At 53.7% G+C, this 24,535-nt stretch overlaps 2 protein-coding genes across 7 annotated transcripts; both read left to right on the top strand.

The window, feature by feature from the left end:
• Positions 1-131: 131 nt before the first annotated feature.
• Positions 132-14,766, top strand: E2F4 (E2F transcription factor 4). The gene is made up of 10 exons (XM_056360862.1): positions 132-551; positions 2,272-2,381; positions 2,866-3,029; positions 3,556-3,597; positions 6,291-6,352; positions 6,684-6,969; positions 8,044-8,235; positions 9,399-9,446; positions 12,050-12,094; positions 12,439-14,766. Exons 1-10 carry the CDS (start codon positions 132-134, stop codon positions 12,552-12,554), a joined length of 1,485 nt encoding a protein of 494 aa, XP_056216837.1. The 3' UTR covers positions 12,555-14,766.
• Positions 12,675-24,097, top strand: ELMO3 (engulfment and cell motility 3). 6 transcript variants are annotated; one of them, XM_056360853.1, is made up of 21 exons: positions 12,675-12,821; positions 14,768-15,169; positions 15,240-15,280; positions 15,366-15,438; positions 15,513-15,563; positions 16,047-16,216; positions 17,089-17,188; positions 17,293-17,444; positions 18,245-18,323; positions 18,973-19,023; positions 19,368-19,490; positions 19,667-19,798; positions 20,071-20,175; positions 20,721-20,829; positions 21,036-21,172; positions 21,285-21,448; positions 21,565-21,677; positions 21,935-22,039; positions 22,306-22,388; positions 22,630-22,710; positions 22,883-24,097. In XM_056360853.1, the coding sequence occupies exons 1-21, from the start codon at positions 12,675-12,677 to the stop codon at positions 23,093-23,095; spliced, it is 2,631 nt and encodes an 876-aa protein (XP_056216828.1). In that variant the 3' UTR covers positions 23,096-24,097. The 6 variants fall into 6 exon arrangements, with proteins under 6 accessions (XP_056216828.1, XP_056216829.1, XP_056216830.1 ...); XM_056360854.1 differs by lacking the exon at positions 20,721-20,829 and having other exon boundaries at positions 21,080-21,172; XM_056360855.1 differs by lacking the exons at positions 22,306-22,388; positions 22,630-22,710; positions 22,883-24,097 and having other exon boundaries at positions 21,878-22,013.
• Positions 24,098-24,535: the final 438 nt, after the last annotated feature.

Below are 24,535 nucleotides of genomic sequence, written 5' to 3'. Positions count from 1 at the left end.
GGCCGCGCCGGGGGCCGGACAGCGGCCGGGCGCGGGGAGCAGCAGCGGAGGGCGCCGCGGGACAGCGGCCCGGACGTTTGGCTACGGTACCACAGCGCGGCGGGGGAAGGAGGGACGGACGAGGACACGCGATGCCCGGCCCCGTTTTACCCGGGTCCCCCCGGGCCCTGCCCACGACAGGCAGCCGCCGCTGGCCGTACGGCCGCAGGGAGCCGGGGTGCCGGGCAGCGGGAGGCTCGACGCCACCCACCCCGCACGGAGAGCGCAGGGAGGCCCGGGTAGCAGCGGGTCGCCTCCGGGAGCGGCCCTTGGGCGCCCCCGCCCCGCGCCCGCCCCGGAAGCTCCCGTCGTGCCCCGCGGCCCGGAAGCGGAAGCGCGGCGGGGCTGGAGCCGGCGGCGGGCAGATGGCGGAGTGCGGGCCGCAGCCCCCTGGGGGTGGCAGCGGGGCTGCGGGGGCGCCGAGCCGGCACGAGAAGAGTCTGGGGTTGCTGACCACCAAGTTCGTGTCGCTGCTGCAGGAGGCCAAGGACGGCGTGCTCGACCTCAAGCTGGTGCGGGGGCTGCCGGCGGGTGGCGAGGGGCCCGCCGCGGGCCAGGGCCCTTCTGCTGAGCCAGCGGCGCTCCGGCGGGCCCGGCGCTCCGGGGGCTGAGCCGGGTTTTGAGGGGGAAATCGGGGTAGGGCAGCCCGGTGCGGCAGGCGGAGGGAGAACGGGGTCTGCTGGGGTGCGGCAGAGCTGACAGCCGCGCCAGGGGCGTGCGGAGGGGGCTCCGCACCTGCTGCCTCCTTCCCGGCGGCGCTCCCCGCTCCGTCGGCCTGTCCTAGCCGCTCCGGTGACTCGCGGAGGGAGGAGGCAGCGGACCTTGCCTGACCTTGCAGGCGTTTGTGCGCTTCAGTGGGAACCCCATTTGGCCGTCTCGTTCTCTTCTGCGTTCTTGCCCCACACCAAGGTGCTACCCGATCACCCGCACTGTAACGATCCAGCCCTATAAAGCCTCCGAGACCTATAGAAACAGACACCTACAGAAACTGTTCCTCCCTGCTGTGCTTTGCACCACGGCATACAGCAGGAAGGGGAGTGTGGTCAGATTCATATCCCTTAAAGGTCATCCTTAATGCCTTTATCCTGTGGAGAAGTGCCATGTGGACATGCCTTGCTTCTGCGTTTTGGAGGTTTTCACCTAGAGGAAGTAACTTTGTCTTTGTGGCACGTATGGTACTTAAACCTAGGCCTTTTCTATAGGTGAAGCTCCTTTTCTGTGGTTTATGTAAATACTTCTTACGTGAGTGCGTGTGTGCTTGGACTCTTCACGGGCAGCAGATGAGTGCCAGAAAGCTGTGAAGACACAAGGGCTGGTGGAGTCTCCTGGCTGTAGACTTCTGTCCTCTCCTGTGCCAAAGGGTTGTCTATTTGGATTTGGGCAATATTTTCCTGTTTAAAACGTCCATTAAGTGGATTGGTATTGGTTAGTGTGATTTGATCAGTTATGCGGTGTAGGGTCTCTGAAGTCCCAGTCTGTTACTGTTAGGTAAGAGGGAACATCGTTGCTGTGCTGACCCGCTCTGTATGGTGCCGCTGACATTGTTGGGCCTGGCTGTGCCCACACATGAGTGCAGCACGTGTTAGCCAGTGCTAGGCTGCTGTGTGATAGTGGGAGCAGGTGTATCGGTGCAGTCCGGTGTGTCCAGGAACCTGAGGGGAGGAGAGCCCTGTGAGCAACATAGGGAAGTCCCAGGGCTGCTCAGGAGCTCCTGCCGTACTGCAGTGCTTACTCTCCTCCTGGCTTTGTGTCTTTCAGAGGACTCCGCCTCTTGAAAAGGTGTTGATTCTCTGTGAAGTGGCATCAGATCAGATTTAGAAAAGGCCTTTTGTATGTCAACTTTGCTAAATTGTCAGTTGTGCAGACAGCTCTCTGCATTCCTCTTCTCGTCTCCACCTCTTTTACCTGGAAGGACCACCAAATTTTTAGGCTGCTGAACTAGTGTCTTGTAGCACTGCTTTGCTGCTGAGGAATGGTGATTTTTTGACCCACCATGACCAGGATGGCTGGTCCATAGTGGGGGAGGTTGTGGGGTAAGAAAAGGAATGAAGGGTCAGTGGCTTCTTCTCATGGTCATGGTGACGTTGAGAACATGGCTTTGTAATTTGAGGCGCTGGAGCAAGAGAGGTATGAGATGGCGAGCACAGTGTTTGGCCAGGAGGCAATCTTGACAGGCAGGAAGGAGTGAAACATGACTGAGAGTTTGGAGTTAAGTGTCTAACCTTTTTGCAGGCTGCGGATACCTTGGCTGTGCGACAGAAGCGACGGATCTACGATATCACAAATGTCCTGGAAGGCATCGGGTTGATTGAGAAGAAATCCAAGAACAGTATCCAGTGGAAGTGAGTGACAGAGAAGGTCTAAATCGTTCACAGGTCCCTTCTAGTCCAGGTCTAAGTTACACTGGGATCAAAATACCCTGCTCAGAGCAAGGTTCCTCAGTGGTCTGGGCATGCTTGTACTTTCCTCTCAGCTGGGCTATGCTGATGGTAGTAATGGGGAAAGCCAAAGTACATATGGCATGTCTGTTTTACAGCGGAGTTGTTATTTTGGTACAAGCTAAGTATCTGCAGTGCCTTGGGCTAGAAAAGATGCCTGTCATGGCAGGGGGTGGGGGAGGACTCTGCCAGTCTGCGCAATATAGGAAGGTGTGCTGTGCTGGAAGGTGGGGATGTAGAGTGGGTACAGATGAGGTTTTTTTGGGTGATCTGGCCTTGATCTATGACAGAGGTAGCAGTAAGGGAGATGGCAACCTCTCTGAGAGGTTGGGGCTGGTCTGGGTGCCTCCAGAGGCTGATGCATGTCACTCCTTTTTACTTTGCTCAGAGGGGTGGGTCCTGGCTGCAACACACGTGAAATAGCTCATAAACTTATCGAGCTGAAGGCAGATATAGAGGACCTGGAGCAGCGGGAGCAGGAGCTGGAGCAGCAGAAGATGTGGGTTCAGCAGAGCATAAAAAACGTTACAGAAGACATGCAGAACAGTCGATATCCTTTGTGTGAACTGATTACACTCTCTCTGTGTTTGCTTGCTGGGCTGGAAAGCAGAGCTCTGAGGGCTGGGTTGGTGCTGCCCTACTTGGGGCAGAGGAGTGGTGGTGGTGGTGGTGACCTGTTGTTGCTGGAGGATCTGCTCTAAAGGGTCAGGAGGCAGGCTTTGAAACTAAGGTAACTCTGTCTAGCCTGGGAACCAGCTTTCTTTGCAGTGCATGGCTTCTTGTTTGTCTTTTTGAAGTAAAAAAAACTGTAATGTTTACCAAGGTGAGAAAAGTGTTTCCCTCAGTGTCACAGGTGCCACTTACTTGAGTGCAGGGCCGCTCTTGTGGCTTGCCTGTCTTAGGATGTCAGCTCTGACAAGTATGTAGCTTGCAGACCCCGCCTGCAAACCGCTTTGGTGTGGCATGGAGAGCCTTCTGGGAATAGCGTTTCTTGTGCTCAGGAAGGAAATGCCAGGTGCCCTTTGAGTTCTCTTTCTGTGCAGGAAGCTGCAGCCTTTCTCCTTAACCTTGAAAACATTAGCGTATGTGACGCATGAAGATATCTGCAAATGCTTCACAGGTGAGAAAATGGTGCTCTGTTGTAAAGACATAACACTGCAGTGCAGTCTGTCCCAGCTGCTCTCCTTTCTCCAGGAAAGAGGAGGCAGCAGATCGCAGGCCACCCAACAGCATCAAGTTAAATGTAGCTCTGATGCCATCCTGGGTTTGTGTACCATTGAGTCGTAGCTTTCTTGTCACCATCAGAGGAGGCAGGCAGTTTCTTGTGTTTAAAGGAATAGAGCTGCTGTTCCTAAGGAAGTCTTTTTGCTGGGTGTCACTATGTGGGTGTTTGTGTGTTTTGTTAGAAGCCCTTGATTTTAAGGGCTTGGGTGGAGAATGTTCTAATAATGAGAAAATTTTATTGCATGGTATAAAGTCTGGGTGTAAGCAGGAAAAGAGTATAAAAAGCGGTCCCTCAGCTGCATCATGCCCTCTACCAATAAGAATGCAGGAGGTAGAGAGGAGCAGGACAGAAGGGAGTATGCCACTTGCTGTGACCTCACTCCCTAGTGTACTGCCTTCCTAAAGCTGTGAGGTGCCTGTATAAGAAGCCGTATGTTCTGTCTGTGGGGCAAAAGTGAAGAAAACCCACAGGACTCTCTAGTTTCTTCTCTATTGCCAATTTTAATGATAGTTGTAGGACAAAAAAAAAATCCCCAGTGGCCAGCCTGCAATACAGCAGCCTGCAGTATGTAAACTGTTCTCAGCTGTAGCAGGGGACACCTACCCCTCCTGACCCCAGGCAACCTGCATCTGCTTGCTTGCAGCAAAGGTTGGAGCTACGTATCCTGACCTCCCCCAGTCATGCGTAATCTCACCCGTGTTTGATTCTTTCCTTGTCTCTCCCAAGCGCTCTTCTCACCCTACACTTCATCAGCTTTTCTATTTTTCATCTTTGTCTTTGTGGGCTTTTCTTGTTCACCAGACTTTATGCTGCTCAGGTTCCTGCTGGTAACTTATGCATCACCTCTGCTTTACTGTTTCTTCTGATTTAAGCTAGCACTTTGGGGATTGTGTTTTAGTTTGACAGTGCTTGGGGCCAGATAACTCATAACAGTGTGGAAGAGTTTACTGGAGACCAGCAGACAGCTTATTGCTTGCTTGGTTGATTGCTTTGCATTTTATTGCACCTGTTTTTTGTAAACTGGTTTGCGTCTGAAGTCAGACGTCACCAAAATGTACAAAAACTAGATTTTACTGAGGGCAGATCTTGAATCCCTTCTAGAACAGAGGCTTGATCCATATTTTTCCATTGTCTGTTCAGTTTTCTTGTATGAATATGCCTTATGTCACAATTTTTTCCTCTCCTGAGCATCTGAGCCTTGCAGCAGTTCTTTGTTGGACCTTGTTTGTTTTTGAACTGTTGTTTTTGAGCAGGCTGAATTTCAGCTCCTGGTTTTTCTGATTAACTGCTATTGAACTTGTTTTCTCAAAGTGAGTTAGAGCTTAGAGATTTCTATGCTTGGACTCTTATCAAATATGGATTCATTATTTGGATTAAAAAAGAATAAGAACATGTTATTTTTTAGTGACTGGGAAACATAATTTTCCTGTCTGTTGCTGTGATGCGTTTTGCATTTGCAGAATCAAAAAGGAAGTGGAAACACTGTACAGTGCTTTGTAAAAGTACTGGGATTGTAGCTATCAAAGGAGATAGAAACACAGCACCTGTATTTGAAACAAACCTGGTCTTAATGCTCGAGCTTGTGTCTTTGAGCTTTATTAAGCATTTTTAATGTTTCTTAACAATATATTCCTTAGCTGTAGATTTGTTAAAGGAATCCCATTTTATTGGCAAATCCTGTGATATTTTTAATCCCTGTACCTTTTGCTGATCTGACCTTCAATTGCCTGCCTGAAATTAAGGGATGGGCTCTTCAGCTGTCCACTCCCATTGCTCTGGGCATCTTCTGTGTTAATTGTCAGGTGACACTTAATGCAGAATACCAGTGAAGTGTGAATACTAACCACCCTAAAGTTTAAACATTCATAGTGAAAGCTGCTAACTGCTCAGTCTGAGTATGTCTGATGTTCACAGTGCTGGTATTTCTCTGTTCACATTTCTTTAAACCCGGATATGGGCTGGAAGCTGCTTGCTTCTGACTGCTATGTTATTAGGAGCACAGGTTTTAAGGAGCTGCAGAATGTGAAAGGGAAAGATGCTGTTAGCTGGCTCCCTGTGTGTGCAGGGTCCAATGCAACTAACACCAGGCAGCTCTCCTGCCAGTAGAGACTGGGGTGTGTTCGTTTCAGGTATTAGTGCTCCAGCATGAGGTTGCCATGCTGTTGGCAGCCTAGCTCCCAAGCCATTTGACACCACCTCCCTGCTGGCAGTGCAGCTCTGAGTTGTGTGCTCTTTAGTTTACTATTCACATCTAAAAACCTGTGACAACACTACGAAGGATCCCTTAGGACTTAGATGTTCTTGAATGAATTTAAGCCCTTCTGAGGAAAAGAAAGGTTAGTCCCATTAAGTATGCTGCTAAGAAACTTTAGGGTTGCTTTGTGAGAAACTTTGAAGGTTCATTGTGCCTTAGGCAGCTGGCACATTGGGAGCTGTATGATACGCTCAGCAGCTCGTGTGTAAATAGCAGTCCTCAAGGGAAGGGAGAGCAGGAGATAAGGGGGCTTTGAGGAGGGGCTCTTTGTCAGTGCTTAATTATTGTCAGAACAGTTTGTGCCCACTGAGTGCTGACCAGTCTGTTTTCACAGGAGATACCCTCCTTGCCATACGAGCCCCATCAGGCACACGTTTGGAGGTTCCCATCCCTGAGGTGAGTGATAAATGCATGGCAGGATGCAGGAGTGTGCGTGTTGGGGTGGGGGTTGCTGCTGGATTGACCAGTCGGAGGATTGACGGAGTTGGAGGAACAGGCAACCCAAGGAAGGCTCCAGATATTAAATAATTGCCAGGAAACTATTGTTCGGAAGTATGTGAGCAATTGCAGGAGCGCCAGGGGAGAGGATAGTCCCGGGCATGAGGGCAGTTGTATGTGGAACAGTGCTGACCTGTCTGGACAGCTTGTCTTGCCTCTGGAAAATTCCTATTCTGTTTGAAAAGGGCTTTTAATGTACGGTTGTGTTTTGCTTTTGACTTTTTCTCAGGGCCTAAATGGGCAGAAGAAATATCAAATCCATCTGAAGAGCACAAGTGGCCCCATTGATGTTCTCTTAGTAAACAAAGATGCTTGGAGCTCTCCTCCTGTCGTACTACCTGTCCCTCCCCCTGAAGACCTCATTCAGTGCCAGGCAGTTGCACCCTCAAAACCACAGCTACCACCGCTTGCCCACTTCCAGGAGGCATCTGTTCCCAGCAGCACCCAGCCCTCTACACCGACACCCACCAGCACTCAGGACCATAGCCCTCCCACACAGAAAGCTGCAAGCACAGGTGAGAGGGAGGCTACAGGAGGCAGAAACGGGATGGTGGCTGACAAAGGAGAGTACGTTCCTTGGCCTGGCTGAGGCTGGCACTGCTGGTTGTGCAGCACTGTCAGCTCCCAGCAAAGGGGGCACCTCTGCCTTTGCTGCAGTGAGCCTTTCCTTTTGTCTTGGTTAGTGGGACTGGCTGTGTTAATGGAAATAAGACACTTGGATTGAGGGGGTAGTGCCAGCCTGTAGGAGCGGTGGGGGGGGGAGAGGTTGATCGTGCAGATTTGTTGTTTTACTGTGAAAGGGTCGTTTCAAATCTCGAGTTCAACTTTCAGTTTTAAAAAAGACTGTCAAAAATACTAGATTAGGTTAATTGTAGCTTTGTCCAGCTAAATTTTGAAAGCCTCCAGCAGTGGAGATCCCCAGCTTCCTTGGTGAGCTCTTCCAGGGCTGCAGCACCCTCTCAGAGAATTCAGTTTTCCTGATGTCTGGATCCTTTGAGCTGCATCTTGTGCCTGCTGTGCACATTGCGTTGTTTGTCACCACTGAGGTCTTAATTTTTGTAACTGCCTTTCAGGTAGCTGCAACCTGCTGTTAGATTGCGCTTAGACTTCTTTCTGCCTGACTGAACAAGCCCAGCTCCCTTCACCCCTCCTTGTAGGCCATGTGCCTCAGACTCCTGGCCAGCTTGGTAGCCTTCAGCTGGATCTTCTCCACATCTTTCTTGGGCTGGTGGATGGCCAAAGCTGAACACAGTATTCCAAGTGCAGCCTCAGCCCCAAGCAGGAGGATAGTAACTTCCCTCAGTGTGCTGGCCATGCTTCTCCTGGTGTAGCTTGCTACCTGGCTTGTGTTAATTGCTGTGGGAGCATGTTCTTGGCTTATGCGCAGCCTGGCACCACCAAGACTGCTCTCCAGCAGAACTTGCAGCAGGACCTGGGAGCATTTGCTGGGTGAAAGCAAGAAGCCTCCTTCCTAAGCAGCTGTCTGTGCTTGGCCAGCATCGCCAGTGAGGGCTGTGTCTGTGCTGCAGCTTCTTGCTTTGGGGCTGGTGGGAGGTTACATTCCTTCATGTGTCTGTGGCTCTTTCCAGAATGCGGTGTCCCAGCAGCAGAATCCAAGAGCAGCAGCAACTTTGATCCCCTCGGTGATGCGTCTGCATCAGGCGGCCAGGCGGCCGGGTTAGATACCCAGCCGCTGCAGTCCTCTGCCTCGCTGGACAGCAGCTCCGTCCCACCCAGCCCCTCTACCTCCTTCGAGCCGATCAAGCCCGATCCCACAGGAAGTGAGTATGCACCCTCGTGTCATTTGCTGCTCCAAAAGCAAGCAGGCTGCTGGGCCTGGAGAAAGGAGCTGAACTCTGTTTTGCCTTTGCTGTCAGCCAGACTCTGTAAGGGATGAGTAGGCATTTCCCTCTGAGGGTGCTGGGGAGCCTGGGGAGAAGGTGACTGTGTCATGTCTAGTGTCCTGCCACTTCCTGTGATGTCAGTACTAGACAATCTGTGAGGGACACTTGCGTGACACGTCTCTGCAGTTACATGTAGAATTATTCCCTTTCAGTCCCTTCTGTAGTGCAGGCTCCAATTTTTGAGACTGCACAAAGCTATAGAATTTCCATTTGTCACCGAAAGCACCTTTGTAACTCATGGGGAGTTTTCCTTTAGTAGGGGAGCTCTTGTCTGTTTCCCTTCTTTACTTGGGAATATTTCATCTATCTTTAGTGATCTTGTGGCCTTAATGATCTTGCAGTGTATATTTGGGGAGCTCATTATTGTGCTTGGTGAGGTGAAACAGGCTTTAAAAAAGGAACATTTGAGCTTTATTCCAGGAAATGGCAGGCTGGCCCAAGGACAGAAAAGCATCTTCTAGGCAAGGCACACCACTTTAATGTTTTGAAGCCTACCTTCACTGCAGAAACACTCTAGGTTAGAGGGTAAGAGGAAATCTTATTCAGATGTAGCTCACGCAGTGCTTTTTTCAGGCTTGTGTTTGCTAGCGTGTCTGAGAGAAGCGTGAACTGTCTGTCTTCATCTTGGAGTAATCTTGATTGTGGAACTATGCCTTTGATGTGTGTATAGTTTACCACATCGCAGTGGGCCTGTGCTGACTCTGTGAAGGCATGCCCTCATCCTACAGAAGATACATCGAGGAGTACGGGAGCTGACACTGTGAGGCTTACATACAGGCAATTACTGTAGAGCTGCTGACCGATAATGTTCATGTCCCGAGGCTCCTACAGATTTATTTTAAAGCAGTTGAGCTTAAGTTTCCTATTGCTTACCCTTTCAGCAGAAATATGTGACATGGCGTGTGGGAGCAAGAGTTTCTGGATGGGATTGGATGGTTTGGGTGTGTAAGGAGTACAGTAGGATAGTAGGTGATTATACTGTAAAGCATGTCAAACTCTTCATGTAACGGTGCAAACCATTTGGTTTGTTGTATTTGCAGTACTGGAACTTCCCAAAGAGCTGTCAGACATGTTTGATCCAACGAGAGGTATGTTCAACCCTCACCATGGCTTTGTTCTGTGCCCATCTACCCACAGAAATGGGACAGTTTGTTTTATTCGCTCCCTTTTGGGTTATTTTGGGGATGTGGTTTTGTAAGGTTCTTGTGTTTGTTGGTGGCTGCTGCTTGTCTACTTTTAGCTAGGCACTCTTAAATACCAGTTTCTGTATGTATTTTTCTGTCATTGTGTTGCTAGCAAGCTCTGTTAGAGTTTGCCCTGCAGTGTGCAGATGAGGGCTTTCCTGTCCACCTGCCAACGCTAATCTGTGCTCCGGCTTCCCACGCCCCTTCTCCAACTTGTCTGCACCATGTAAAAGAAAACACCCTGTTAGTCTTGTTTCAGCTGTAGCCTGCCCCCAAGGCCAACCCAAGCAAATAATCAGGGGAGATAGTCTCTCTTCAAGATGTCCCTCAGTGGGTTTGGTGGTGCTAGTTAGTAGTTTTGGAACAATAGGGAAGGGGGTGCTGTTAACTTGTGTCAAGAGTTCTGCCTCTGCCCAAGGAATGTCTGGGTGTCACTGCCTAATGGTGGGACGAACTCCGGGCAGGAGAGGTGGATGAATTTGGTCTAACATAAGCCTAAACTGGGAAACTCTTTTTATCTGCACATTTATTTCCCTTCAGTGCTGGTGGAATACTTTCTAGCCCCACAGCTAGGCAGAGCTGAGTACACACACAAGCACTTTTGTAGTGGTGATGATACATACAACAGCAGCCTCCCTAGTTCTGTGCTCTAGCAGGTGCTTTGTGAAAACGTTGCTTTTGTGTGAAAACCCCGCAGTCCAAATGCACATGCGTGAGCCTCTGGTCTGTGTGCTAGGAGCCCTGGGCCCCGCAGTCAGCCTGGAGAACACCTTTCCTCCTTGTGCAGCACTTGCTGCTGTAGGGTGAGGTCTTGGTAATGACTGAGTACACCTGAAGAGTAAATTTGACTTCACGATGCAAGACAAACTCCTGCGAGGCCCCAGCCTGTGCAGAAGATCTAGCTTAACCCAAACTAACTGTACTATGTGACCATGTGGGCACTATTAAAAAGAAGATGTTTGTCTACAGTAATGTATATTGTTTTATGAAGTATTCTTCCGAATTTGGAGGGGGAAGATAAAGATCCAAGAGTGAAGGACAAAACAGAGGTGACAGCTACAGAGGCAAAGCTCAGGACTGGTTAAAAGCAACACTACAGAGCTCAGAGAAATGGGCCTTGCAGCATGTTCCATGCAGCCTCTCTCATCCCTGTGTGATCCCAGTAATTTTGCCCTGGCACTGGCAGCTGCTTTAAGGGTATGCAGTTTAAGCTGCAAGCGTCTGGAGTACTGCCTTAATGTTTTGTATTGGAATTACTTTTTCTGCATGGTTTTCTCTCTCTTTTAAACGCGTGCTTAATAACTGCTTGTTTTAAACTTGGAAAAAACCTAATTTTGTCACATACATACACCCCCTCCCTGCTGTATTACCAGCCCTGATCTAAGAATGCAGGTCCTGCATTTAATTACAATTTATTGAAGCTGGTATCAGTCCTGTCTAGTTGCTTTGTGTTGAAATACTCCCACCTCGTGGCACTGAGTTAGACTTGTAGGTTCCTGTCCTCTAGGAAATAGCCTGCTGTGGATAAGTGTCTTGAAAATGAGCTTATGGGAGTTCCTTTTATGAAAGCTTATTTCAAGTGTGGGTGTTACATTGTCAGTACAATTAGACTGAGTTAGATACTCACTCTGTTAACTTGGTAAAGGGAGAGAGGCACTCAGAAAGTTTGTTTCAGACGCTTAGTTTCTTAAAGAAACTAAGTTTCTTTCTTAAAGAAAACAGATTGATTTGCATGTGCGTTGTCTGGGTGTTTCTCTGTCTACCCTTCCGGTGCCTTGTCAACCCACTAGCCAAGAATAACAATGCTGGAGGAAGGAATGATTTTTTGGAGATAATTTTTTTACAGTTTTTTGTGGGCAGTAGAAGGGAGAGGAGAGTTAATGGCCCATTAAGGAAAGATATGCAGAGCTCCTATGTTCATTCTGTTTGGCAGCAGACAGACAGCGAATCTGCCAGGATGCACGGCTGGATTAGCTGCAGCATAGCAGTGAGCCAAGGGGAGCAAATTAGGGGGACAAAGGACACAAATCTGGAGGAAACTAGAGGCTCATTAGTTCTGCTGCTTCTGGAACTGCTTGTTTGTTTTTTATTTTTTTCCCCACCCTTAGCAAAGTTGGTGGGTAACTGAGGACTGTGAATATGTCAGGCTTTACCAGCTCAGTTTCTGGTGCATGTTGAAGAATTTCCTTTGGAGGAGCTCGGGGCGCCAGCTTGCATGCCAGTGCTGGGGTAGTGCACTTGAAGGACACTGTCGTCCAGTTGAGCGAAAGCAGTCAGAAACCTCCTGCAGAATTTTTTGATGTAGCTTGAATTGTCTTGACACAGATTTCCCTTTGCCCGCAGCAGGAGGCCCAAGCCTCTGTTTGGCACTGCCAGCTGTGCACGCTGTGCCTGAGCCAGAGGAGGGGGAACAAGGGTGAGGGGCACCCTGGGAGGGGTGGGGAACTACACAGGAGCAGGCCAGGAAAGCAGAGCATGTTGCTTAACCATGCTTGTCTGTTCCCCAGAATGTATGAACTCTGAGCTGCTGGAAGAGCTGATGTCGTCTGAAGGTGAGTCTCTGAGCCTCCCCCTCATGGGGTGGCTGTTCCAGGGGAGGAAGACCATGCTGCATGACTGTACCCAGCTGTCAGTCTTGCGGCTGCAGGCTCACCCGCGTCTTTTCTGGGCCCTGGACACAGACTCTGTTCTGAGTGTCCTGACAGTCCCCGAGAGAGGCGTGAGAACCAGGAGAGCCCATCTCTTCCATATCGCAAGGCTGACTTGAAGCAACCTCAAAGACTGCTACTCTGAGGTGGCCTCCTCGTGGCTCTGCAGCTCAGTGCCCATTGGCAGCTCTTGGGTCAGTGTGGGAGTGCTGAGGTTTGTAACCTGCTGTGGGCTTCTCTTTCCCCAGTGTTTGCTCCCTTGCTCCGCCTCTCCCCTCCACCTGGAGACCACGACTACATCTATAACCTGGATGAGAGCGAAGGCGTCTGTGACCTCTTCGATGTGCCTGTCCTCAACCTCTGACTTCTCAGTGCGGCTGTGCACCTTGCGAACACAGACTGTTTTGTAACTTTGGAAAGTGTCTATTTTTGGATTCCTTTTGTGCTAGAGCTCAATGAGTGAGTGATTCAAAGATGCTCTCGTATGGACTCAGAACCAAGAGATGTGGACTTGCAGGTTGGGAGCCTCCCTGTAGCTGCTGCTTCTTCCTCTGTTGCACGTGTGTGGTGCATGTGCAACTCGCCCTGCCGCATCTCTCTCTCCACTGGATCCTGGGCCTCACTTCAAAGGGTCTGTGTTTTGAGTGTTCCCAGTTCACCCGTAGAGTTTGCCCATGTGCCTCTCCGAGCTTCCTCAAATCTGCATGCCTTGTTTTTTCCTGCACTCCTAGAGGCACTTTGCACCTCCTAGGTACCAGCTGCTACAAGGAGCCCTAATATCGTGGTCAGTTCACAAGTCCGGAGGTAGTTAGCTAGATTTCTCAATGTGAGCAGTTCAGATTGGGGTGGTTATATTTCTGAATGACAATGAGGAAAAGAAAAGAAAAGAAAAAAAAGGCACAAAGTGTCCATTTCTTCCAGTGACTCCAGACCAAGCTGGTATATTTTACAAGAAAACGCACTTTTTTTAGCCAGCTGTGCCTCCTAGTGGGACTCAGGAGTTGAGCGTTCCTAGTAGGACCCAGGAGCTCTGTCTTTCCCTGCTTGTGCATCAGCAGGAATGCTGATTATGCCTTCACCAGTCTGCCGATGCATGAGCCCAGGGGCTCCACTCCTTGTATAGCAGCTGTGCTGTCTCTACAGGGCTAAAGAAGAGGTGCCAGTATATTGGTGGGTTTTTTCCTAATTTTTGTTTTTGCCTGAGTGAAGAGGTGTTTGAAAGGATGAGACTGTTCCAGCTGGTGCCTGTAAGGTACCCCAGGTACATCAGAGCCTGCTCATATTTGCAAATAGCTGTCTTCTCCAACCATTGCACTTGAGCCTTCAACTGTCTAAAAGGTGACCAAGCAGTAACAATTCAGTAGTACTTTGCCGTGACAAGTTATGTAGGTGTTGTCAGAATAGTGCGCTGCTTCACCCCGCCCCCCCCCGCCCCCCCCCTTTTTCTCTCTTGGCATCTCCTCAGGATCAGGCTTTCTGTATATTTGAATTTGCTTCTGTAGTGTCCGTACCCATGCTCCCAATTCCTGATCCTGTGGCAGGTCTTTACCTAGTGTGATGCTTTCTCCGCATCATTTTTCCACAAGGTTTTCCTCATTGCTTTGGAATGGAACGTCTGCTGTTGGGTCCATTTTATGATTATCAGGTGGTACCAGTCTTGGACCCTGTACAGTTTAGTTGGATAAAATGCCCTGATGGATTTGCGTCGTATTTTGCAAGCCCCAACTTTGGTTGTCAGTCAGATGATGTATTTGTGTCTTCAGTTTTGCACATCTTCCTGCCAATGTGGTAGCAGCAGCTGTCCTGCCGTCCCTGCTGCACAAACTGCCGCAGAGGGGGCCAGGCCAGACGCATGGCTGGCTGTTGCAGAAAGGTAGCTTGCAGCCATCCACTTAACCAGCTGACATTTAACTTCTCCGCTTAGCTGCTCACTGCCTGTGAACCACGCAACCAGCTGGAGCACCAGCAATAAGGGATGTAAAGTCTTTAACTCTCGGAGCCTGCAGAGGTGAGCAGAGTATGCGCTTTGGGACCTGTGTCCCCGAGGTGGCTCCGGGGGCCATCCTGTTCTGCGTGGGACTCCTCCAGAGAAGCTGTTCCTCTCTGCAGCCCCGAATCACCCATGTCCTCTTTGGGAAAAGCGTGAAGAATTCAGGAGGAACAGCGGGATGCTCTAGTGTGACAGCAGGCAGCTGCTGCTGGCAAGACAGCTGTGGCGTGGGCCCCCACGGGGGTGAGCTTCCAGCCCTGAGCTTCCAGCCCGCACGCAGCCAGTCCCTGAGCCTGCTCTCTGCATGGGGCTGCCAGATCCCTCGGTCCCGTGTTAGCTGGGCTCCGTGGCTTTGGTGTAGCTTGAGCTCTTCATGTGCTGCCTGGCCCTCACCCTCCTTCCGCGTGTTCACGTTTCCACCCGTTAGATGACCTTTGGAATAGGATACCTAGAGAAAAATTTACAGTCGCAAATGAACTTTTGATTCATATATAAAGATTATTTTTATACTTTTTTTTGCAAGGAAAGAAAATGGCCTGTGATATTTGTACAGTGTTCTCTGACGTGAATAAACAAAAACTTTCCAGAGTTTCCCGCCCCTGCCTGGCCTGCGCCGCCCCTCGACCGGACGGGCCCCCGCACAGCGCAGCGGCTCCTGCGCCCCCCGGGACTGGGCCTGGCCCGAGGGAGGCCCCGGCCTCGCCGCGGAGGTGGGTCTCGCCGCCCGCGTCAGCTCAGGTGAGGAGGCCGGGCCTGCTTGGGCTGCGGCCGGCACCTCCATCGAGGGTGACGGTGGCGGCAGAGCCTCGGGCCGGCAGCGGGGCCCCTGCGGGAGGCGGTGGCAGCGGCGACCCGGAACTGCGGCGCGGCGGGGCGGGGAGCCGAGCGGTGCCGGTGCCGCCGCGGGGGCCATGCCGCCGCCCAAGGACGTGGTGAAGATCGCCATCCAGATGGTGGGAGCCATCCCGCAGCTCATCGAGCTCCAGCAGGTACTGCCCGGCACCCCCCAGCGCCACCCTGGCCCCCCGCCCCGGCTCATGGCCACCCTCTCGCTTGCAGACCAAGCCCCTGGCCTCGGTGCTCAAGGACGTCTGCGACGCGTGAGTACCGCGGTGAGGGCCGCCCGGGCCCGGCGGCGGCTGGCACTCGCCCTGCGGTGCTGTGACCGGCCGCCCATCGCTTCAGGTGGAGCCTGCCCAACGCCGAGCGCTATGCCCTGCAGTACGCGGACGGGCGGCAGACCTACATCACCGAGTCGGTGAGGCACCCCCCCAGCCCCCCCAGCCCTGCTGGCGTGCACTCGCTGGCTCACTGCTTCCTTGCCCCTTACAGAACCGCGGGGAGATTAAGAATGGGAGCATTTTGCAGCTGACCACCTCTCCGGTACATCCCTCCGTCCCCTCGTCTCCTTCTCCACCGTGTGCTCTGGTGGGATGTCCCCCGGCTGTGGGGTGATGCGGTGCTCCAGGCCCTCAGCCACTGCCTCGCTCGGTGATGTATAGCTCGTGATGGGTCCGCTCGGTGCCTGAGACCCAGCAGAAATAACACGGGGAGGAGACCTGTCCCAGCCTTCATTCTCCCTCAGCAGAGCCTGGGGGAGTTTGAAGAGAAACTAAACTATCCTGAGATGCTTTGGACGCGTGGGCCAACTCATCAGGCTTTCTTAGCGTCATGCCAGCTTGACCTCCTTCCTCAGCTCCTCCTGGTCTCTGCTCTGGTGGCTCTGTCTCTTGGTCCAGCTCCTCACCTGGGCTGCTGTAGCCTAAGCCTCCTTCCAAAACCTGTGCTTAAGCTCTTCCAGCCTTCTCCGAGCTTCTCGCTGTCTTTCAATGAGCCCCTTTGGCTTGATTCTGTCCTTCCTGGTAGGACCAAGAAGCAGAGCGGTTGTACAGCGGGATCCAGAGCAACAACTTGGACGTGAAGACTGACTCACTGAAGAAGCTTGCAAGCCTCTCCCAAGACGTTACCTTTGCTCAGGAGTTCATCAACAGGAATGGCTTGAAGCAAATCTTCTCTATTGTGGAAGAAGGGAATGAGTGAGTATCAGAAGAGGACCTTCCTGGTAGTTCTTGACTTTTCTTCTCCCTTGCTAATGCTGCATGAGCTCCATGGGCATTGGCATGGACTCTGTTCGTGTTCCTGGCTTGTCGATCCCTGTGCTGCAGCATGAAGGGCAGTGCCAGTGGCAGGGTGCTTGGCTCTGCAGGCTCCTTACTGGCAGGTAGGTGGTTGTGTCCCCCCACGCTGGCAGCCAGGGAAAGGTCCCTGTGGGTCTGTGGTCCTGACTCCACATGAATGTGCCTAGACATGAAACTCTCACCCCTTTGCTGGCTGGGTCATCTGCAGCCTCATGGGTTTTGCTACCAGGAAACCTCCTGCAATGACCTTAGCCTCTGCTGCTGCTCGTTCCTGCTACCCCAAACGATGCCTCTGCCCTGGGTTTTAGCTGTGAGAGGTCTGCAGGCAGATCAAGAAAACCCTGGTTGCCAAATACTTGTGCCTACTTGACTCTGTCAGGACGTGATGGTGCATCTCCTCTGAGCTCCTGTCTCACAGAGGGCAAGGAGCCTAAAACCAGGCAGCGTGGCATGTGTTTCTTGGAAGTAGGGGGAGGGATTTGGGGTGGTTTGGCTTTCCTGAGGGCTTGACTGCAGTGATCTTTGTACTGTGGTAGCACAGCTTTCCAGTAACTGTTGAACTTCCCCTGCCTCCACTTCCTGGAATGACTAAGCAAAAGCTCCATTTCTTACCCAAGGCTCTCTTTCCTTTCTTCTCCTGCTTGCTGCTCTCTCCGTCTCTAGCTATTTCTAAGGTACCCACCAACGTGCAAGTGTACTCCCATCTTACGGTTGGTGACTGGGGGCTATCTGGGGCCGTCCTCACTGCATTTACTTATCTGTTCTTCCAGTACAGGGGAGATGCTAGTGCACACCCTGAAGGCCTTCATGGAGCTGATGGAGCATGATTTTGTTTCCTGGGAGACCCTTAGTGCAGCCTTCATCAAGAAGGTAAGGGTCTTCTGCAGTCTCCGCAGCCTGTGCCCTTGGGATTCCTTGTTGCCCTCGTCACCCAGGCTCAGCCTGCCATGGACAGATGGTTTTGTGTCTCGTAGGTAGTGAGTTACGTAAATATGAATGCAGTGGATGCATCTATCCAGCAACTCTCCTTGTCCATCTTGGAGAACATGGTGCCTACCAGTCGCCTCCTCTTTGAGCTAGTCAAAAAAGAAGTGACGTTAGATCGTCTCCTTACCCACCTCCAGGTGTAAGTGGGGAGGCCAGAGCACTCTTCGGCTCGAGCACTCTTCGGCTCTATCCCAAAGCCGGTGGGGATGAGGCAAGGGAGGCGATTTCTCCACATCGCTTCTGATTATCCCTGACACAATGTAGTATTGTCCCTTCCTAAACAACTTGTGGGTGGGCAGCCTGTCCTGTCCCCACTGCTGGGGGAGGGATGGACTGGCCTGGAAACCATCCCATTTCCAGGTCAGATTCTTTCATTCATGGCCTTTTCCATTCAGATATTTTAGTTCTTTAAGTGACCTGCCGTTTTTCTGGCATTGGTTCTTCCCTTTCCCCGGTGTATTTAGGAGCAGTAGTGTATTCCCTGCAACTTGGGGGTGATGGTGCTGTTCTGAACAGTCTGTTAAATCCCTCAGCTAAGGGGGGTTCTTTATTCCCTCATCTTTCTCATACCTCTGCATCTTTTCAGTTTGGAGGTTTTCCTTTCTAGAGAATGCAGAGGTTCATGCCCAGGGCTCCTTCCAGACAGTCCTGTCTGTTGCTCACCCTGGGTTTTCCTGCAGCTCCCAAACACTGCACCCATGGGTGCGTGCAGAGCAGTATCTGATCCATCCAGGGCTGCTCTGCAATCACAGCTGTGGGGGCCGTCTCCCCCGCCGGCCCTGCTGTCAGCAGCTGCTCACTCATGGCTCTGTCCTCCCTGGGTCTCCCAGCTCTGTGCAGTGGGGTCCAGCAGTGAAGTGGGGAGAGGACTCTGCTTTGGGGTGGGCAAGACCATCCTCAGAGCTGGTGACTGTCATCCTCATCATACCCCTTCTGCAGGACAGATGCCCAGCTGCAGCTGAAGGCGATGGCCCTGCTCATTGCGCTGCTGCTGGCTGCGACTGATGCTGAGCGGCGGGTAAGGGGCTGTGCTCTGTAGGCAGGGCCCGGGCGATGGCAGGGTGGGGGGCATTGCAGACCCCAGCACCGCAGTGTCCCTGTCACACAGGTGCTCTGCCAAGAAGCCTTTGCTGTCTCACACCCCTTGGAGGAGTTTTGGGGGGGATGCAAGGTCTCAAATGGCAGGAGAGAATTATCACAGCTGGTGGTGGCACAGTGACTGCGATGGCCCTGGCTCAGACCCAGCATCTGGCACATCTGGGCCATCATGGCTGGGCCCCCCTGTGATGGGGTCTTGGGCAGCTGGGCCCTCCACTGTAGTGTTTGTGTTCTCTGGGATGGTGGGGCTGTTAGAGGTGCCCAGAGATGTTTAAAGTCAGCATCCTCGCTCTGCCTCTTCTTGACTGCCACAACCTGTCCTAGAAGCCTGGTGGGGCAGGATCTGTTTGAGCCCGTTTGGAGTGGGATAGTCCTGGCTGCCAGGGCAGTGGAAGCTAGGGGCAGGTCTCCTGCTCACCAGTGTCACTCTTGAGACTCCCTGTTCCTTTCTGTCCCCACCCTGCCTGTGGCATAGCAGGGAAGCGGGTCTGCAGAGGGAACACTGACTTTTTTGGGGAAATGGTGATGTGCTGAGCTGGGAAACATCTCACGGCCTCTTCCATTCCTAGGACATGATGGACTACCTGAGGGAGAAGAATATCAGGCAGTTTATCCACAAGGTGAGGAGCCGGGGTGATGCAAGGGTCTGCTCTGCACTTCATCCTCTGTGCTTCCTTTCCTCCCCAGCCTTTGGTGACCATGCCTGACTGGGTGCCCTGCGTGCCCTGCACTCCTTCCTTGCCTCCTATGGTTGCTGCTGTGCTGGCACCCACATGCCCAGGGTTGTGCCCCTGGCTGCCTGCATTTCAGTGTACCCAGCTCTCGCCCAGCCCCGAGGGGAGCTGCCCACTTCCTAACACCCCTGTGAGCAGCAGGACCTGCTGGGCTGGGGCTGTTGGGCCTGGGCTTGGAGGAACTGGGAGCAGCAGCCTGAGGGAACATCCTGACTCACGGTCTCCTGTAGAATATCATACACAGCTCCGAGCCGCTGGGGGATGAGATGGCCCATTACTTGTATGTGCTGCAGTCTGTCAGCCTCAACCTGTGTGAGCGTCGCATGAGGACCTCCATGGATCCCTACTCACAGGTCTGGGCACTCTCCTTGCAACTCTGGCCCCAGTCTCTTCTACCTGTGGAAGTAGAGGCGGGTGAAGGTTTGCCTTTGGGTGAACACAGCACATTTGATTTCATCATCAGTTTGTCCTGGGAGAACCTGCTTGCATGAGGCTCACCGGCATCCCCTCCTCTCTGCTTTCCCTCCAGGAACAGCGGGAGCTCCTCCAGTCACTGCGCCAAACCGCCTTTGAGTCGGAAGGTGAGGCGCCTGCCAGCAACTTCAGCACTGAGCGCCGGCGATCCCTGTGTGCCAAGGAGTTCCGCAAGCTGGGCTTCATGGTGAGTCTCCCCTGCAGCCCCTCCCCAGCTGCACGCTGGCTTTGCCACCCACCCTGGGCAGAACCTTCTGATGGTTCCCTAATCCTGGTGTCCCTGTGGACACTGATGGGCCACCATGCAGTACCTCCCTCCTGCTCCCTCGTCACTCCTGAACAACGAGTGCAGCTGAGCTCTTGGGTCTCAAAAGGCAAAACCCCATGGCTGCGTTGGGAGGACTCTGCTGCTTGGAGAAGAAAGCAGGAGCTGCTAAATCACATCTTTTTATGTCCTAGAACAACAGCAACCCAGCAGAGGACCTCCGCCGTGCCCCACCGGGACTCCTTGCCCTCGACAACATGGTGTATTTCTCCAGGCACACCCCCAACGCCTATAGCAGGGTGCGTGCGCTCTGCCAGAGAACTCCCTGGCAGAGAGGTGCTGGTGGATCTCCACCTTCTCTCCCTTTCTCTGTTGCCTGTCCTTGGCCAAACCCAGGCAAGGATGTCCTTTCTGGGCAAGTGTCCTGCTGTTTCCCTGTTTCAGATGGAGCTGAGTCCTCCCTGTGTGTGGGAGCAGTCATTTGAGGCTGGTGGCACTAAGGGTCCCTGTAATTTGTAGTGTTTTGACCACAGATTGGCTTCCAGGCCTTGCTCATGTCTGAGCAGACTGGGGCAACTTGGGCAAAACCAGCCAGCGGCTGCAGAGCGTTGGCCATGCTCCAACCTGCTGTGCTTGTGATTAGCTCCCATGCTGCAGCATGGGAAGGGTGCAGCCAGAGCTGGTTTTTGGGGAGACTTTACTGCTTCTGTTTGGGATGGCTTAACCTGGGGGGACAGCTCGACTAGGAAGTTCAGGAGGAGCATGGAATGTCTGAGCCCTGCTGTTGGGGCAGCTGTCTGGGTCTGTGGCCCATGTAATGTGAGGCAACGACCCTCTCCTCCAGTTTGTCCTTGAGAACAGCAGCCGGGAAGACAAACATGAATGCCCCTTCGCTCGCAGCAGCATCCAGCTCACCCTGATCCTCTGTGAGATCCTGCACGTTGGAGAGCCGTGTATGTGTGCACCCCGGCTTGTCCTTGTCCCTGCCCTGCTGCCTGCCGGCTGGCAGGAGCAAAACCACACTGCCAGGGTAGGGGGCTATGTACATGGGGCCACCAGGCCCTGGCGTGGCCAAAGGCAGGGGAAGGGGAGGTAGGGCTGGACAGAAATCCCCTGGAAAAACTGGGAAGTCTGGCATCATCTGTCCTTCTCACCACAGGCTCGGAGGTGGCTCAGGCCTTTTACCCTATGTTCTTCGGGCAGGATCATTTCTTTGAAGAGCTCTTCTGCATCTGTATCCAGCTGGTGAATAAGACCTGGAAGGAGATGCGTGCTACCCAGGAGGACTTTGACAAGGTGTGAGGGGATGCTGTGGCCCCAGATGGCAGCTGGGGCCATGGGGCTGTGCGTAAATGCAAGGGCTCTGGGGGATGTCACCCGACTGGGGGTGACATCCTGGGCCCCGCAGGTGCTGCAGGTGGTGCGGGAGCAGATCACCAGGACCTTGTCCCTCAAGCCCACCTCCCTGGAGCTATTCAAGACCAGAGTGAATGCACTGAACTACAGCGAGATCCTGAAGCTGCGGCAAACAGAGCGGCTGCACCAGGAGGAGACGCTGGCTGTGCCCGTGCTGTGAGTGGGCTATGGGCAGGGGCCCAGGGCTGTGGTGGGAGATGCTGTGGGGCTGGGAAGGTCAGCAGGTGCCTGTTGAAGTGGCCGTGCTCCTCTTCTGCTGGCTTTCACCCCAGGGAGTTGCGTGAGAGGCTGAAGCCAGAGCTCCTGGAGCTGATCCGACAGCAGCGCCTGCTGCACCTCTGCAAAGGCACCCTCTTCCGCAAGATCAGCAGCCGCCGCAGGCAGGGTGAGTGCCAGCCCTCTGCTCCTGGCTGGGGGTCCCGGGAGGGGGTGCTGAGGCTTGTCCCCTCATCCCCTGCCACCGGGGAAGTTGAAGTTAATCTGCAGGGAGCAGCGCAGCACGCCCAGCTCTCTGGGTGGCTTGGGCTAACCCCGGGGTGGGACCAAATGAGGTGTGCTGATGAGGGGGCAGCTCTGTCCTTGCAGGGAAGGGGACCTCAGCAGGGGGATGCTGAGCATTTCCCAATGGTCCCTCTGCCACAGACAAGCTCTGGTACTGCCGCCTGTCACCCAACCACAAAGTGCTGCACTATGGGGGCGTGGAGGAGGGGGTGCACTCTCCCCCCATCGAGAGCCTGCCAGAGAAAAGTAAGTGATGGAGAGAATGAGAGGGTGAGAAGGAGGGAGGGGAGCCAGTGCCCACTGGTACCAGGGACTGAGAGCTGTGCGAGTTCAGGCTGGGGTGGGCTGGCTCTCCAAAGGGCACTGCAGGGTGGCTTGAGCCCACACCCCTCGCCCCCCAAGCTGCGGATGGCTGTGAGCCCCCACACACAGGCTCTGCTGGGCTCTGAGCACCAGGGACCTGGGGGAGAGGAGAGGAGGGCAGCCACTCATAACTCCTCTGCTTGCCCCAGTTCCTGTGGCAGACATGAAGATGCTGCTCGTGGGGAAGGAGTGTCTGCACACGAAGGAGAAGAGCTCTGGGAAGCAGAACAAGGTCAGCACTTCCCACTCTGCCTTGCACAGGGGGCCCAGCATGCTCCCCTCCCCAGCTGGTGATGGAGTTTGGTGGTAGGTGGGTGGTGGTGGATGCTTTTTGATGTGGCTTGAGACTGGAGACCTCTTAGGTCTTCTGGGGCACAGAGGAGGGGGCTGGGAGGCAGCTCCTGCTCTGAACCCTGCTGGGGCTGGAAGGAGTCCCACTGAGAAGCCAGCTACCCCCTGTGCTGTCCCTGCAGGACGTCCTGGAGCTGGCCTTTTCCATTGTGTATGATGTGGAGGAATACTGCCTCAGCTTTGTTGCCCCCACCCGGTATGAGGTGAGCTCCAAGGGCCCACTGGGGAGACAGGCTGCGGCCAGGTGTCCTTGCCAGGGGACAGGAGGCAGGGAAGGGAGTTGTGCCTGTGTGTGTCCCTGGGGTGGGAGCCACAGTGAGGGGAGGGGGGGCTGGCAGGGCTGGCACCAGGGACACCTGTGCTCTGCTTCCCCAGTTTTGCCTCTGGACGGATGGGCTGAACGTGCTCTTGGGCAAGGAGATGACAAGCGAGCGAACACAGACGGACCTCGATGTCCTGCTGTCCATGGAGCTCAAGCTGCGGCTCCTAGACCTGGAGAACATCAGCATCCCCGACACACCCCCTCCCATCCCAAAGCCCCCCAGCAACTTAAACTTCTGCTATGACTTCAGCCACGCAGAGCAGTGAGTTCCTCCCTGTGCCCTGTCCCCCTCTGTGCCCCCCCAAATCAAACCCCTTCCTCCAGGTTCTGTCCCTTGTCACCAGACCAAAGGGATGAGCCCAGGCACTGGCTGGGTGCTTGGGCATGTGCTGCCTGCACCTTGCCCACCCTGGGGAGAACTGCTTACCCTTCATTGCTTGTGTCCTGCCCTCCTGCGAGAGCACAGGGATGAGCCACCGAGCATTGGGCTCCTGTTTGAGGTGGCATGACCCAGCTGCTTTTCCCCCCCTGCCACTGGAAGGCCAGATGAAATACTTTCCAGAGAGCTGAACCCCTCTGTGGTGGCGCTTACCCTCCCCTACTGCAGCCAGGCTTTGGGCAGAGAGGGCATGAGTGCAGGCAGGAATAAAGGTACAGGCAGACCTGGGGCAGCTGGAGGTGGGTGCAGCACTACAAAGGTACGAATCTGCACTGTCTGACTCTCCCCACCAGTGTAGGGGATCTTTTCTGGTTAGGAAAGTGGTTAGAAAAAGGATAAAACACTCCTTTCCACTTGGTTTGGCAAGCAGACGGCATCTCCTGAGCACGGTGTGCCTGCCCAGCCAGGTACCTCTCACACTGAAACTTTTTTTGCTGAGCGCTGTGTGCTCCCAGTCCTGGAAGGGGGCTGTTTAGGGTACAAGCACCCTGTCCCCAGCACTCAGCTGGGCAGAGACTCGCTGCCACCGTGCCTGCAGTAAGGAAACAGACTCAGGTCTGCCCGGCACTTGGCGTTGTGCCAGTCACAGTGCCTTCCCCTGCCCTGGGTGGGTACTTGCACACTTCAGTCATGCTGCTGCACTACTGCACCATGACAAGCTACCTCCTCGCTGGCCCCCATGGCTCCCGCGCCGGTGCCCTGCACCTCCTTGTGCCTACAGCTTCTCCCAGGGGTACTGCGGTAACAGCTGCAGCTGCAGGTTGCCAGGGCTCTGACTGTACCTCTGCCTCCCGCGCATTGGGACAATAAAACATTTGTGGAGAACTCAGGACCGTGTCCTTTCCAAAGGATTGGGGAAGAGGTCGGGCTGACTGTGGGGCAAAAAAGGGCCAAAGTGGCAAAACTGGGATGGTGCTGCAGTGCTGCGGGAGTGTGAAGAAGCCTGGAGGGTGGCTGGTGGGAAAATTTTGTTCCTGCTCTTGAAGAGCAGGGATTGAGTCAAATCGCCTCCGAGGAAGGTGGCCGTGGGGCTCCAGCCGAGGCTGTTCCCAGCTGGGAAGGCCTGGGGCTGCTGCCAGCGGTCCCGGTGACAAGTCGGCCAGGCTCAGCTCCTGCAAGCAGGCCAGCACCTCTTGGGCCTGAGGCCTGGAGAGCAGCATCCTGGCCACAAAGAGGCTGTTCCAAGGGAGGCTGTTCCAGCTTTTGCCCCACGCGTCCCAGCACCTCCCAGGAGCCGGCGGGAGTGGCGGGGCCCTCGGCCTCAGGC

This window comes from Falco biarmicus, chromosome 15, assembly GCF_023638135.1.
Source record: "Falco biarmicus isolate bFalBia1 chromosome 15, bFalBia1.pri, whole genome shotgun sequence".
Lineage (NCBI taxonomy): Eukaryota > Metazoa > Chordata > Aves > Falconiformes > Falconidae > Falco > Falco biarmicus.
The sequence above is the reverse complement of the archived record's forward strand: the minus strand, read 5'-3'. Positions and strand labels throughout refer to the sequence as shown.